At 36.8% G+C, this 16,470-nt stretch overlaps 1 protein-coding gene across 1 annotated transcript in view; it reads left to right on the forward strand.

The window, feature by feature from the left end:
* The window catches only part of POLN (DNA polymerase nu), a 99,337-nt gene that overhangs the window by 23,942 nt on the left and 58,925 nt on the right, over positions 1-16,470 (forward strand). The window contains exons 11-15 of the mRNA XM_042053377.1: positions 631-714; positions 1,123-1,212; positions 3,259-3,315; positions 4,189-4,242; positions 4,482-4,547. Coding sequence (XP_041909311.1) covers positions 631-714; positions 1,123-1,212; positions 3,259-3,315; positions 4,189-4,242; positions 4,482-4,547 — 351 coding nt within the window. The remainder of the gene's footprint in view (positions 1-630; positions 715-1,122; positions 1,213-3,258; positions 3,316-4,188; positions 4,243-4,481; positions 4,548-16,470) is intronic.

Here is a 16,470-nt window from a genome sequence, read left to right on the forward strand (position 1 = left end):
TACATTTTAGGGTACTTCCTTATTTATTTAGGCAAGTAAAAATGACACATTTGCTTCATCAGCCTTGCTGCAGAACTGAAATTGCAGTGCAAAATGCACAGGTCCTTTTGGGTTATGTGTTGTAGAGTAAAAATGGTAATGACTCTTTCTGAACCTACAGTTTCCAGTAACTGTCTTCCTGAGAAGTGATAGAGTTCTCTCCCTCTTTTTGTGAACAATACACTCTTTAAATGAGTGTTCTTTGATAAAAATAGCTACAAGAGAATCCCACTTTGTAACATAAAAATTGATTAGTTAATCATAGTGGTCCGATAGATTGCTAATTTATCAGAATAATTTGTATAGCTCTGCTTCTCACAGATCTCTATAGGCTTCAGTAACCTAAATTCTTTGACCACAAATGTCGGTACTTCTTACTACAATAAATCCCCTTCCCAGATCATGAAGAAATAAAAATGAAGGAGTATATAAGCAATCTATTCAACCAAATGTTGTTAGCCAGCAATGATGACACAGTATCAAGTACTCCATTTCTGAATAAAGGTCCAATATTCTCATTAACCTTAGAAGTAGCAGATATTGAAGAAAATAATAATATGAACAGAATAATTTTGATGTCCTAATTTATAGTTGCGGCTCAAAGAGCTTGAACAGGAAGCTCATGAGGTTGCTGGAGAACGATTCCTTTTGACCAGCAGTTGTCAGCTCCGAGAGGTAATATTTGTACTATTTCTACTTGAGGAGGTGTAAGTTCTATAAATTTACTGATACCGAAGAACTGTTAAGTATATGTATCCTTACAACTTCTGAATGATTTCCTTCTATATTATCTTATTTTCCGATGTTAATGAAGGACCTATCAGTTTTTCATGAATATGACAATGTTGAATAATCTGTATTTGAATGTATTTACATAAATTCTGTATTTATTTTTAGTAAATATATTACTGTTTTAGTAGCTCAAAAATAAAGATCTGGTCTTTATAATACTGTGTTAGTTCTCTTTGCTACAGTATACTCTATTTACCTTGAAATTTGTTTTCTGTGTAAGTTCAAGCACCCAATAATTTTTCTTTCTATTTTAACACTTGAAACACTGAAAGATTTATTGTCTTACTGTAGGTACTATTTGATAAGTTAAAGCTGCATATGCTGTGTGAGAAACTTCACAGAACTGAAATACAGCAACTTGTATCCACCTCAGAAGTTGTGGTGAGACGGGGAAGGGTTTTAAAACCAGCTGCATGATTTAGCAAGGCTTCTGAGTTGTATTCCAGTGAAATTGGAATTTATCTTAAGTTTTCCTAATGATCTTGATTTATTTTTGTATTGTACTATTTGTGCTACAATTACTTGTGCCAGAAAAGAAAGTTGCCCTGTATGATGGGGAGAAACAAAGCAGCTAATGAAGGTCTCCCCTTGAGCCTCCTTTTCTCCAGGCTAAACATCCCCAGCTCCTTCAATTGTTCCTCATCAGCCTTGTGCTCCAGACCCTTTTCCAGCTCTGTTGTCCTTCTCTGGACTCACTCCAGCATCTCAATCTCCCTTTTGAAATGAGGGGTCCAAAACAGAACACAGTACTCAGTTCTGAGTACAGGGTGATGGTCACTGCCCTGGTCCTGCTGGACACACTATTGCTGATCCAGGCCAGGTGCCCTTGGCCTTCTTGGCTACCTGGGCACACCTGGTTCATGTTCAGCCACTCTCAACCAGCACCCCCAGGTCCTTTTCCACCGTGCCCTTTCCAGCCACTCTGCCCCAGCCTGTAGCACTGCAGGGGTTGTTGTGACCCAGGGGCAGGACCTGGCACTTGGCCTTGTTGAACCTCAGACCATTGGGCCCACTGATCCAGCCTGTCCAGATCCCTCTGTGGAGCCTTCCTGCCCTCCAGCAGATCAACTCTTCCATCCAATTTGGTGTCATCTGCAAACTGACTGGGGGTGCTCTTGCTCCCCTTGTCAGATCATTTAAAAAAAAAAATCATTTTGTTATATAATAATAGCAATGGAGATTCTTTTTAGAAGAGAAAAAGCCTCTATGCAGCTGCACCTGTTTCTGATTTGGTGCCACAACTGTATTGCTCCAGTTTACACAGGAGTTAGAGTAAAGTGCTCAACTCATTGCTGAACATGAATGTCTTTGGGGAAGGTAGAAGGGTTAACATTTATCTCTCAAGGAGGAAATTCCACTTTTCAGTCAAGTGTCTGAACTACCAAATATGATCTCCAGTAACCTCAACAGTATAACCATTAAATCCACACACTACTCAAGGAGAAGGAGGTTTCATAGATCAAACATGTAATCTTGGAGAGTGACAGAGAGCCTTGGGAAATGGGAGGGATCAGTGAAATAGAATTAATGTCATCTTTTTGTGGGGACGTAAGATTTGTTGCTGTAATCAAACCAATACTTTTATGTAGTCCAGTACTCGCTTTCCAACAACTGCTGAGACTTGGTTATTTAGAGAAAGGTAGGATGAAGCCTTCCAGGAGATAAATAGTAGACAATTAATCTTAAGATGTTGTTTCTCCCTGGTAGCAAGAAAAAAACCCTTATGCTTTTAAAGATACATTGTAGTGTAGTTGTATCTGTTTTTCACCCTGTACTATTGTAGTTCCAGGTATTTATTTGTTGTACCTATAAATATCCAATCTCTATTTTAATAACTTAATTCTTTTTCTCAACAGAATTTTTGGCAGTTTCCAATCAAAGTAATCATAAATATGCTCTATTTTATTGGTTTTTAATTTGACAATTTCAATTTCTCTTGAAGTTTTCCTGGAACTTTTATTAAAGCATGAACAGGAGAAATTCTCCTCTTGGATTGTGTGTGTATAAATATGTATGTGTGTATATATGTATTATTTTGTCTACTTCTATTGTGTTCTCTCTTGCATTAATGCTGAATAGCACAAAAAATAAACAAAAGGCCATAAATAACACACACATCACACCCCAGTATTTTCAAAGTTTCTGTGAAAAAGTTTTTGTGTCTGAGTCTTTTTGTCCCTGTCTGGGACAGGAGTGAAAATGAAATGGGGAGGAGTAATCTCCAGCCTTCCTAAAGAAGGCAGGAATGAAAGGAGGCTTCCTTGGGCCTGGGGTGGGATTGCTTGTAGGACATCATCCATCAGCCAGTATTTTGTCCATTCAGCTTGTCAAGAAAATTTCTTCCTCCGAAATGTATTCTGTTAAGGTTTGTTTAATAATATAACTTAAAGAAAAGTATGTCAATAATTCACATTCTTGATTTTGCAGCTAAATAAATTGCAAGATCTTCACCCTTTGCCTAAGATAATTTTAGAATACCGCCAGGTGAGCTGATATTTTTTCACAAAGTGTAGCTGCACTGAAGCAAAATTTAGCAAGGCAGATAACATATTCATAGTTAAACAAATAAATAAGTTGGCTCTAGTGAAAATTCATTCAAATACTAATTTGTAGTCAGTATTCTTAAGAGTTTTAAATTTAAATGTTTATAGTTGTTTTGCACTATGCTAGATTATAGCTAGCAAACAACTTGGTTGCAAAAACAATTGGAAAACTTCAGGTAATAATGTTAATTCTGTTAAATTTGTGTTCTCTTAATAATTAATACTGTTAAATTTGTGTAGTGCTATAAAGCATATTTAGAGCAAAACATTTATTTGTTGAGTTCTGAAGAAATGCTTTGCATAAAGTGAAGGAGATAACTGTTTGTAGGGGATTTTGGGGTGACAAGCCACCTGAAAATCCAAAACGAACTAGTTAGTCTGCTCCCACACTTAATCTTGACATTTTCAGTGAATGAGCTTCCAAGAATTTAAAAAAAATAAAAAAAAAGTTTAAAAGTGTGGGTTTGTGTTTGGTTCAGATTTTTTTTTTTTTTATAATTTGTTTGTGGTTTTTTGTGTGTGTTTGTTTGCATGTACTTTATTGAGCTGGAGATATAAGATGTAAAATAATAAATTCCAATAGTTCATTTAATAGTATCTGCAAAGCCCCGGCTTTAGGTTATAACCAAGCACTTACCTAACTTATGTGAATAGGTTAAGCTATTAGTGAGTATAAATCCATTATTTCCTAGGATAAACTGTCTTTAAAAAAGAAAAGTCTACAAACAAGATGCATTTGGAAATTAGGATCTTTAATTTGAAAAATTCCTTATTTTTATAAATAAACATCTATCTTAAATTTTTTGTATTTTAGGTTCATAAGATGAAATCAACTTATGTGGATGGACTGCGAACATGCATGAAAAAGGTAGAAATATATACAGTAGCTTGTAAAGCCCTAAAAAGATGTGAGGTGATTGCAGTGTTTACAGTTTAAGAACTTTTATACATGGTAATTTTAAAAGTATTTCTTTTTTATTTTCTTGTTTTGATTGCAGTGAATTTTTATTACTTTTATTTCTGTTACTTAATTTTGATACTTATATTAAATAAAATTTAGCAGTGTGTCTTCATTTTTTTGTTGTTTTTTATTTTACTTGATTAAAGGGATTTATTTCCTCTACTTGGAATCAAACAGGAACTGTGACTGGCAGACTTTCATCCAAACATCCTGTAAGTGAGCTTATTGGAAGATTTGCATTTTAATTGAAATGAAAAATTAATATTACTTGAACAAAATATGTAATTTTTTAACACAGGAAATCTTTGTTTTCATGCAAGTCTAGCAGTTGCTGTATTGTATCTAAATGGACAGAAAAAGCTTATTAAATGGGTATTTTACTCTAGGACATATGTTCTTACAAATATTTTGTGTTATCTGTGGATCAGAATTAACATTATTACCTGAAGTAGAGGAATACAGTTGTGAGCAATGCATGTACCCTCAATACTTCCTTGTCATGTATTCCTGGTGTTCATGAACCACTCCTTCTAAAGGATCAGTGAGCCCTGGAAGGTGGGTGTTACAGAAAAAAGGGACGCTCTCTTCTTCTGGAATTTGGCTTCAGGCCTCATAGCAATAAAGGGCTCAGCTGGCAATGCTGGTGCTCTGGAAGTCTTGCTTATATGACTGTGACATTTGGGCTCTGTGCTTCCTCTCATGTCTTTGACTATAATGATCTCCATGTACATGCTTGTGCTTGAAATGTGTTTTATTTGATATTCTGGACTGCTGAGGGCTTGGGTTATCTTTTTTTTTTTTTTCTCCCCCACAAAATGGTCTTTTAAGGACATATTTGAATGTATTCTATGATTCCTTTTCTCTTGGTGTTTGTGATGCACGCTGTGCTTTGGCTGTACTGACTGGTGAGACCTTTGTGTTCCCCTCTGTCACAGCCCATGGCTGCATGGATGAGAGTGCAGGACCTGGTGTGAGAGGAGATGGGGCTGCAGAGCTCCAGGGGCTCAAGGCGTAGGTGAGAGAACAGCAGAAGAAAAGTAGTGACTGCCTGACTGGGGAAAGTTTCTGTTTGGTTTAATCATGGCCTTTTCTAGTAAAGACCTGGCCTCTGGCCCTGGGATGACTGGGAGCAGATGCAGAGATGGGACTTGGCTCATGAAGGCTAGAGGGAATCTGTGAGGTCCTTGTCCCTTTAACTTGTGCCCCAAAGTGTTGTCATTTGTTATCCGTGCAGATTTGGGTACTGTTTATCTCTGTGCAGGACCCAGCCTTTAGCTTTGTGGGTACAAATGGCATTAGGAGCTTTCTGCAATCTTGGGAGAAAGTCCACGGTCTTCCACAGCTCTGTGTGGGAGCAGAGATGTAAACTTTAACAGCTGTGACCACTTTGCATGCATGGGCTCGTGTGGTTCCTGGCAAGTCCTGCCTGGAGTGATGACGTCGGAGTTCTGACAGAAACCCATCCTGGGAGTTCTCACCCTCACCATACTGGTGACTTCCTTAGCTCTTCCTTCACCTGTCTTCACAGTTCAGGTTTCATTTACATCTTTCTACCCTCATGGTCCATATTCCCTTACAGTTTGTCATCAAACAATTTATAGGAAGTGCTTGTGCTCTTTTGTTGAACAAAAATCAGTGTTTAGGATTCTGAATTAACAACACAATGGGGAAGTGTTACTGCTGCTTTCTCTTCTCATGCAACCAGATGGGAGAAAGTGATGGGAAAATGGAAAAGATGATCATGAAGGTCACAGTTTGCTGAAGTCTCTGATGTGATGCTCAGGCATTTCCAAGTCAGAGCTGAACAGACAGCTGTCTTGAACAACCACATACAACACAAAGTGATCTTTGGCCCATCATAATGAAAAGGACATGAATCTATTTTTCTTAGAAGTTGATTTTCTTCAAAATAATGCTGCTAAAGATAGCATCCAGGGCTGCCTAAGGCTGCCTTTTCCTTCTAAGGAAAAACATTGGCATGGCTTTTTTTGTTTGAAATGTTTATGGAACTTATACCATCTGTTTCTGAATCACTTATTGATATAGAAGATACACTGCAGTGCCCAGTCACTTTGCTAAGTGTTAAAGGATTGGGAAGATTCTTGCCAGAAATCATAAATATTGGAGATATTTTTGCAGTTACTATGATATTATGTCAAATTTTAGCTGAATTTTTGCTGAGGTAGTTTATTTTTAACTGTTTTAAAATGCTTTAACAAGGGATTAAAGCAAAAGATAAGCGTGAATCAGATACTGTGAGAATTCAAATGGAAAAACATCCCATATTCTACAGTGCTTCTGAGAGATGGGATTCCAAACAAAGGTTTCTTTTTCTTTCTTTTGTTTTGTAAAGGTAATGGATCTATCTGTCCTCTTTCCTTTAAGGCATTTAATGGAGTCCAGGAGGGATTTACTTACAGGTTTGAGGGGAAATGACTAAACATTAGATACAGAGCAGTATTTCTTTTTCAGATAAACTCTACTGTCATCTTCTTTCAGACAGTTCCACATTTGATATACAGATGATGTATATTTTTGGCTTTATGTGGGTTTTTCTCAATAGATAAGTTTATTCACATGAATTTTTATGACTTTTATGTTGTAGCAACTTAGAGGGGGTTTCTTAGCAGCACTTTACTTCAGTGGCTCTCCATGTGTTCATCTACTTTAGTTTAACTGTGCACTTCATTTCTTCTCATTTGGCTGCTTCTTCTACGATATGTGTGCTGTATAAATCATATGTTTTTCACAAATAACAGTGTTAATGTATTATTGTTAAACAGGGATACATTTGATCTTGCAGTCCCCAGTGATTGCATTGTAGGTGTCTATTTGCTGCTCTTGGAGAACCTGAGTATCTGAAACATAGAAGTAAATATAAACCCTGCAAATTATTTTATAATGTATCCATAGGGTAGTTGTTTTTTTTCTCTATGATGGATTGCTTATGACTATTAGGGGAATTTAATTAGGTTTAATATTTGAATATGTTATTTTCAAATAGCTTTTGTATAAATATATTAGTCTTGTCTACATTAGGATTCTCTTTTTTATATTGCTCATAGATAACTTTCCTATTAGATATATTTATGACCTTCATAAAAGCTTGTTTATGTTCTCCAAACCCACCTGGAAATACATTTTTTCAGCCTCTCATATTTTAAAGCAGAAATAAGTCAAGACATGAGTGGAAAAGCTTAAACCCAATTAAGATCAAGCCCCTTTCAGAATGAAAAGAGAGAAATCCTAACTTGAGATGTAAAGATTGCATACAATTAGATGTTACAATTTGGTTTAAGATGTAAATTTCAGTGCTAGAATCAGATATTCTGTATTAAGATTTCTTTCCTCCAGGCTTCTGCAGCAGGGAGAACTGAAATGCTGCTAATGAGTTTATGCTTCTCTACTTCAGAAGATGTTTGTATCATTAAACTAAAAAGCATAAAGTGGTGGCCTTTAGGGAGCATTTCCTTCCTTTTAGTAACAAAAAGTTATGCTGAAGATAAATAAAAATTTTCACCTTCTTGGAGCAAGTGGAAAAAAATAAAAAAGCATTCCTATTTGTCCTCAGGAAAAATGCTTTTACAGCTTGTCAAAAACGGCAAAGAAATAAAATAATTTAACCTATCAGTCAAAGAAGCATGTTAGCCTATAGTTTGGAAATCAGGAATGTAGTTTGAAAGGGAAACTAATTAGGGCATATTGAATGTTAACATGCTTAAGGAAGGATCATAAAGAACCTGAAATATTGAATGTATCTCAGTCTCTTCAACAGATATAAGATTTTCTGGTGGTGAATGCACAATAGAGAATTACATGCTTGTTTGTTAGAAAATGTGTGTTGCAAGTAGTGTTTGGAATATGAATAATGAATTTACCCATCTGGTTTTTATTCTAAGGGGAGAGACAATCCCTTGAAGTAGAGGCCCCTCTGAGCAACTGCCATCCAAAATAAGTCTGTTCTCTCAATTAACTTAGCAAACCAGTATTTCTGATTATCCATACTGTAACTGTGTTATTTCCCCTCTGGGCTATGTTTTGTGGAGTGAATAGACTAGTTTTCTCTGAGGTAAAATGGAAATGTGGTTTTGAGGTAGTTTTGGGATTGTTTCTGGACAGTGTGGATGAGATCCTGCCTGTTTATCTCCCTTTTGTAGCAGAATCCCAATAGGTTTTACATTTTGACATCCCCACATGCTCACTCCTAGCAGGGTGGTCTGACAGAATCGTGCTACCGAAGCCGTTGTGACAGCTCTCAAATTTCAGGCATTTTGTCCAAGGCCTCATTAAGGCTACAGGCTGATGTGTGATACTGCAAATATTCTTTCTGCAAGTTTGAAGTCTGTACTCAGATTCCAGCAGAAATGTTCTACAAGGTGTTTCAATTGTGATGAGATTCTACAGTGTCTTGTTTTATCCCTGCCCCTTTCTTTCACAGCTTTTAGAAGGTTTGGCAGAGGCTGATGCAATGTGAGGAGCCAGACACCAAGTCTAGGAACAGGGATATGACTGCATTTTGCTTTTTTTCTTTAACCCCCTCCCCTGAAATGAGCCAAGGCCTTGGCTGCTTTTGCAACTGCACTGCTAAGAGTAAGATTTTTGTAAACTTGTTCATACTTTGTCCAACTGAGAAGAATATTTACTTAAGATGGACAAATGGTATGGGCCTTACATTTTCATTGGTCTTGGAATGTGTTAGCTATTTTTTTTTTACGTATGTTTATTGGAAAGCACTGGGGATAGAGACACGTCAGACACATCACAGGTTCATGTAAAAAGTCTTCTATATAAATTGTCCAAATATACAAATATATATATATATAGTCCAAAGTCTTCTATAATATCATCTAGGCTAATGTGGGCTTTGCTTAAAATAAGGGTAGATTATCTTAACAGATATGAGAATGTGTCTGTGCTTTCTTGGGCCTTTGAATTAAAGCAATTTAATGTTGTATTTTCTAGTCAGTACAAACCCCTGTCACTCAGATGAGTTGACGTGCAGTTAGAGAAAGCCAGAGTATGCATGCTGATTGTTGTGGTTGGTTGGTGTTCTCTGAGTATTTTTTGCATTCAGAACATATTTTTGTGCCATATTTCTTTTCAGTATGTTTATTCCAATAAACACTCTTGAGTCATATGGTGATTATGACTGCACTAATAGCGCTAAAATAGTATCTCATTTTATGAGTAGAGTCATGATGTTTTTATAGTCTCTTTTGTTGTTGCTTAGTTTTTTTAAAAGTAATCTTAGTGAAGGCTTCAAGAAACTGTATTTACAGTGTTGGAGACAGAAGTTCTCTATTTCCTCTTCCTCACTCATCACAGTTTGTTTTGTGACAGGAAAATTGTACTTTAAAATGACTGAATGGGCATGTTGACAAGACTTTGGTCCAATTACATTTTCAGGATGAAATTTTACACTACCTTAACATTGCAATAGAAAGTTCTTAGGTACTAGTGTGACAGCTGTAGTATAGAAGGTCACTGTTGGTCATATCATAACACTCATATCTGATGCTCTAGAACATCATTGTGTTGATTTATTACCCAAATGCAGAAACAAGGTTTCTTCATTACAGACCCTTGTTCTCCCAGCATCTGGACTACAGTGTCCTTTTCTATGATATATGCACATCTTTGGCATTCTCTCTTGTAATGCTCCTGATTTGTATAGATTAATTTATCTCATGGTGAGTGTGGTGTATCCAATACATGGACAAAATTTTATAGCATAATTTGGCTCAGTAAAGCTTGTAGCATCATCTGGGCTGTAATTTTGTAGAAACAAGCAGTTCAATCCTGTCCTCTTCTGTTTCGGATTATCTTTATAATTGTTCTGTGTGTTATTTAAAGAAAGGTAATGTGCAGACAGTATAAATCTGCTTCTTTGCAGTAATAGCATAAAATATACTTGCATTTTATTTATGCAGGGTAAGATAGTCTGTCATTTTTTCTTCTACAAGCTAAACATAAGCACAGAAACAAACAGAGCAATTAAAATTGACAGTTCAAAAATGAAAGATTCTATACAACTTGGAAAAATATTGGCCAAATCAGTTTTAGCACATTATGAAATATTGGCTATGGAGGCTGAAATCCTCCTTCACTGTCTATTGCTATCCCGGGCTCTGCAGCTTCTGTGCCGGAGCACGAGGTGCTGCGATCTTCCAGAAGTGTCTCCAAAGCGAAGGCGCTCAGCAGCATCAGCCGCACACACCCACACGCGCACACAAACGCACGCACAGCTTCAGTAATACGGGTCAGCGGCAAAGAGGCAGGAAGGGGCTTTGCATAGAGTTCCACAGGAGCAGTTTATTGCTTCCACACTGTGAAGGATTCCAGGGGCAAAGACCAGTGGGGGGAACCTGGAGTGGAGGACTTTCTATGGCGTGGGACAAATAAGGTAACAAGGGGGCGGAGAGGCTCACGAGCCAACCAAGGGAGCAGAACTGGGGTATATTACCGCAGCAGGGCAAAGCATTCTGAGAGAAGCCTTTCTGGTCACCCTACCCTAGGGAGGGTTCTCTGGTACCAGGGACTGTCTCACCAGCTGACTCTCTTAGTTCCTTGTACCGTGGGCTTGCTGGCCTCCACAACTGTCCTTTAGTTTCTGGCAAAAGAAATTCTCAGAGAAGCTTAAATTTGTAGAAATGGGAGAAAAAAAGTTCCTCTAAAATTTTCCTATGCTAGAGAGATGACAGCACTGCATACTTCCACTTGTTTCTTTAAAATTAGAAGATGATATATTTCAATCCTATATGTATAAATTAAATTGTCAGCACTTGAGCATTTACTGCTATAAGTGGGCATTGTTAAGGTTGTTGATTATATGCTGATTTATTTTATCCTTTAAATGGCCTTTGCCAGCAATGTTTTGGGAATGCTACAGGTAAAAGCCAAAGCTATGATCATGTTTTAGAAATTCATCTTGGAATACTAGTGCTACTGCCAGGTTATTTTTCTCCATAATATTAATATGATTGGAGCACAGAGCTAAGAAGAATCAAAATTAGTATCATCTTTGCTAAAAAACTTGTTTTTTGTAGCTTTCACGACCTTACAAATTCAAAGGTGTTTTAAAGTGAAGTAATTATAGTAATATCTATTACTTGAAGTATTCTGTTACGTAAGTTAATCTACGCACTTTGTTGTGTTTCTTAGAATTTTATTAAGTCTGATTCCATGTAATTTGAGAATAGTTTAAGAGCAATATTAGCATGGTGCTTAGGTTACAGGAAACAATTGGTGCCATTCCCTCATAGTCTGTCACAATCTTTGTTCTGCTACTGTTTATCTATTCACATTTCAACTCCTGGCTGGGCACTTTTCTTATGCCTGAGGTTGGTATATGCAGCATGCCCTGATGTTTCCACTGGTCAGAATCACTATACCTCTGTAAGCTCTGAGGAGTTTCATGGAGCCCATGTCCTACTGAGGTAAATTTTACTGTCCTCATTCATAAGGCAGTAGCTCAAATTGAATATTCAGCAATATGCACAAATATATATGTGATCCTTATATTAAATATCTGTGTGTCTATTTGTTTTTAAGTTTTCTGTTGGAACGTCTTGTGAATTGATTAATATTTGAGAAATTCTGCCTGAAGATTTTTTTTGTTTTTCATATGAATTACTCCATTCGAGGGAGTTGTTCGAGGTATACACTTTAGGAACTACTCAGAGCTTGGAGACTTATGTTCTGACAGGACAGTTAAAATAAAAATCTCAGACACACGAATTATGTCTTGTCTTACAAGCTCTCAAAAGGGAGAAGTGTTGCTATATTTCTCTAATATCTGAATTCCTTTTTGCAAGGACAAAATACAGTCTTAACTCTGATGTCAGCATAGATTTCATTATGTTTTAACATAGCAAAAGCATTTAAATAGTTTATTTTGCTATGTAATATTCTACTGTACAATCTTCTTCCAATTCGTGTCTCAGAAAAAATGAAAAGATCTGAGAGGTCTGACAAGACAAAAATGAAGGGGACAGAAATGCAGAAAGATAAAAAGAAATGGTTTATAGGAGAAGATCAGAAGTTAGGTAGATTAAAAGAGACTTCTTGGATAGTCCAGTTTTCACACAGTAATGATTTTCTAAAGCTTTGTCATTGGCATTCCAAGGAAATACAGAAAATTATCTCAGTAGCTCTACATTGCTATTGTATTCATCCTTCTCTGCTGACAATTTTTGTTTCTGTGCCAAGAAGTGGAAAATTTGCCAATTCTTTATTTCCTCAGCAATCTTTCATAAAGCCTCAGGAAACTTTGTGCAGTTTTGGAGGTGCTCTCTCAAGTTGGGAACAACAGTGGAAAAAAATTAGTGGTTCGTATAAGGGTTGCTGAAGAGAGACAGAATAGGACACAGGTCATCGTGCTGACTGCCACGTGGCCTTGTTGTCCTTAGTTCTCCTGTTCCAGAATGATCATCTGCTGGCTCTGACTCTCGGGAACTTACAGTATAAGGACCACCTCTGTAAAGCCAGGAACTGTCCTTTCCTCACTGTGATCGAAAGAGACATTACTTATTTAGGTTTCTTTTAACTCCTGCAACTAGCTTCCTGTTCACAGCCTTACAAGAGGAATTTCCTGCTAACATATGCTGAGTAAATTCCTCAGTATGTGGAACAATCTTGTTTGAGATGTTAAATTTTACTCTTTTTGTAAAACAACTGTTACATCTTTTCTTTTAACAGCAAATTCCTACAGCCTGGAACTCTTGTAATTTTTTGTGTGGTTAGAGGTCTGGTATTTTTACCTTTGGACAATATTGCCTTGACACTGTTTAATTAAAAAACTATATAATATGCAGCTAATCTACAGCTATACAATATTTACTAGCTCCAGCTGCCACTCAAAGGGTCGTTATCTCAATGCCTTAGCAATGGTTTTATTTCACCAAAACCAAATCATATCTCCTTGGAGTTCATCCCAGAGTTTGATCTTCCCATATTAATGAATTTTAGTGTAACAGAGTGAGTATTCTGTGTATAATTTTCTTTCAGGAAAATGAAATTAAATAAGTAATAAAATGTAGTCAGTTTATTTATGGGAAATAAAAGCAGTCTTTTTCTCCTGAAAGATGCAAAGAGCTGTGTCTATACAAACTCCCTTGCTTACTATGCAAAGGTGAGTAATCTGTCAGTATGTTGCCAAGAATCTGGGCTGAACCCATGATTTGACAAAATATTTGTCACAGAACACAGAGATTTTACTCAAATCAGTGAGTAAAATAATTTTCTTTTCATTTTAAAAATCACTCATCAAAACCTTTTTCATGTGCTGCTGTATCTTTATTAGCTGAGATCATTGCCAGGTCTAAATTGCAGGGAATATGGCAGAATATGGCCTACTCTCTGAAGTAAGAAGTCATTAATTTTGGTTGCTCTTTTTTCCTTTCCCTGTATTCACATCTTTCAAAGCTGATTAAACTTGTGGGAATAGGATGATTTACCTCTAAGTTTCCCACTTGTCTGATGTCTAAAACCTTGATAATTCTTTGCTGCTGGGTAACGCAAGAGGGGAGTGCCTTACCCTTGATTGATTGTTCTGGGCTGAAAAGTAGAAACAAGTACCAAAAATGAGGGAAACCTTCTCCAGAAGTCTATATGGTTCTGTGGTTTTTGACAAGGAAAACAGATGTCCTTAGTTTTCCACAAGCCACTAGGTGGCAATTGCAGACAAGTCAAGATTTCCGAAGGAATGCATGTGCATGTCCATACCAGGCTGGCATTGGTATGGTGACCTTGTTCATTTTCCTATTTTCTCTGTTTATTGAGATGCGTGCCATATTTTGAGAATTATGTCTCCAGACTGTCTTGAAATTGTGTTTCATATAGAAGTCACAGAAAATAACTGTTTATTCCTTTACAAGTATAAGTTAATGCTGCTATGTGCAACAATTAAATGCGGCAATTTTCCCAAAGTTTTTTAAAAATTATTCTTTCTGTGTAATTTCTCATGAGTGAGTCGCCTCCAGCTTTGCAGATGCCAGATAAATTGAGTGAATTTGATGTTGTGAGTGCCCTCAGGATTCAGTCTTCTTGTTCTGCATTGCAAAAAATGCTCTTCTGGGCAGGGTAAAGTTTTCCTTGCTAGTTCTACAATGGCTTTGGCCTTTAGCAACGGAGCAAGTGGAGTGTTGATTGTTAAGGAAGTAGCTCACTGAACCTGTGCTTACCTTTCTTCTCAAACTGATCAAATGAGGTGTGAGAGCACAGTTTATCGGTAGGTGTGGTCCCATGTAGAGCAAGAAAAGACAACTGAAAACGAAGGAGAAGGAGTGAGATAATTTTGAAGAAGCAAATAAACCAGAGGGAAAAGTAAAGAATAACAAAAATTAAAAAAATTAAAAAGTAATTCGAAATTTAGAATATAAAGCTCAAAGGACTTGTCATCTACGTATCTATTAGCATTGTAATGAAGTCTGGTCTTACAGACCAAAGTCTTACTTCTGCTCCAAAAGTATTACAATGCTAGTCATCAAACAGATGCCATGGATTAAAAAGCTTACTTCATGTTTCATTGTGTAGAGCTGAGTTCATGTTCAAAGAAACTATTCAAAGAGAATAGTTGTGGCCTAATTATTCTAATAAACTTTCTGGAGAAGAAGTTGCTAAGAGAACTGCAGAAACTTTCGACTTATAATGCTTCAATTTTTGCTGGAGTGCTACATTCCATGATAGAAAGTAGAATTTTGCTGCTCTGAACTTTTTTCAAATGGAAAAGAAAATCAGTGTATTTCTCAAGTATGAGGAAATAATTGGTTTCCTGAAGCAGCATCTATTAGAGTAATTAAATCTAACAAGATCACAGTCCCAGTAAATTTTATTGCTTACAAGAAATGCAACTAGTTTTTGCTATTTGTTTGCACTGGTACCCACTGTAAAACAATAATTAATTCCTTTATTTTGCTCTAGTGTTTGGCACTGTGCCTCGCTAACAGCAGGTGGCTTGGTCACCACATCAAAGGATATGTACATGATAACTTTACCTGGTCTAACTCCTTCCTTATATCTGCTTGGTCTAGCTCGTGGCTATTTTTTAACTTCCCTCATGACACATCCATCCTGTATGCATTTATGAATGGATACTCTTATTTTAGTAGTAAGTTTTGTCTCCATTCTTATTTTTAAGTAAGGCCTTAGAACAGTGGGGGAATTAGTCAGAATCAAGTGCCCAAAGAATAGTCAGCAGCCACCTCTGCACATTCCTATTTATTTCAGTAACTACGTGTTACGTTGCTTTGTTCCCCTCCCTGCAGCTTGTAGGTATTTAGATGGACATATTCCATAGAGGTTTAGAAATGCAGATCTGGGTAGTTATAGATTAATGAGCCATTTTGTAGTTAAAAAAAAAATGCATATAGCTATTGATGCCTTTGTATACAGACATGGATGTCTATTCTGAGAGTCACTGGGGTTGATGGAGGTTACTTGTTCAAAATAGCAGTTTATGCTACTGAAAATGTAAATAGAGAGGAAGAGAGATGTATGGGTTAGCTGATGCCATATAAAAAACAGAAAAGGGAATTATAGGAAACATTATCAACAACCCTACTTGATGAAGAGTGAGAAATATTTAAAATGCACCACTGGTCTCTGAGATTAGGTGAAGTCTAACTACTCTGAATTGAAAGGCAGTTCATCCAATATATGTCTGTATACTGTAGTCCTTGGAAAGAACTGAAATAGCATACTGGTTTTAATCTAGGAAGGAATAAAAAATCAATGGCAAATGAAGATGTAGAATGTTGGATACCAAAATAGAAAGCTCAACAGAGTCTAACTGACTGAGAAGAAACTCGTACAACTGGGAAACTATCTATTTGTTTGATTTTGATTAGGTATTGTTTCATTGATAATTCTACTCCCCTTGGATACAGTGACTTTCCTTATGGATTAGAGCATCATTTTTTCAAGGCCTGAAGCTGTGTTTGTGAGGCTTTAAGAGACATCCAGAGTCCATCGGTTCTGAGTCTCCTTGCCAGGACTGCTGGAGATTGTCTAGTGAAGGTTTGAACATCTCCAAGGATGGAGGTTTCGGAACTCCTCTGGGCAGCCTATTCCAGTATTTGACCATTGTCACAGTACGAAAGTTTTTCTTACATTAATGGAATTTCCTGTAATGGTTTC

The sequence above is a fragment of the Corvus kubaryi genome, unplaced genomic scaffold, assembly GCF_017639235.1.
Source record: "Corvus kubaryi isolate FWS band 111438036 unplaced genomic scaffold, C.kubaryi_AGA036_p1.0 split1-131, whole genome shotgun sequence".
NCBI lineage: Eukaryota > Metazoa > Chordata > Aves > Passeriformes > Corvidae > Corvus > Corvus kubaryi.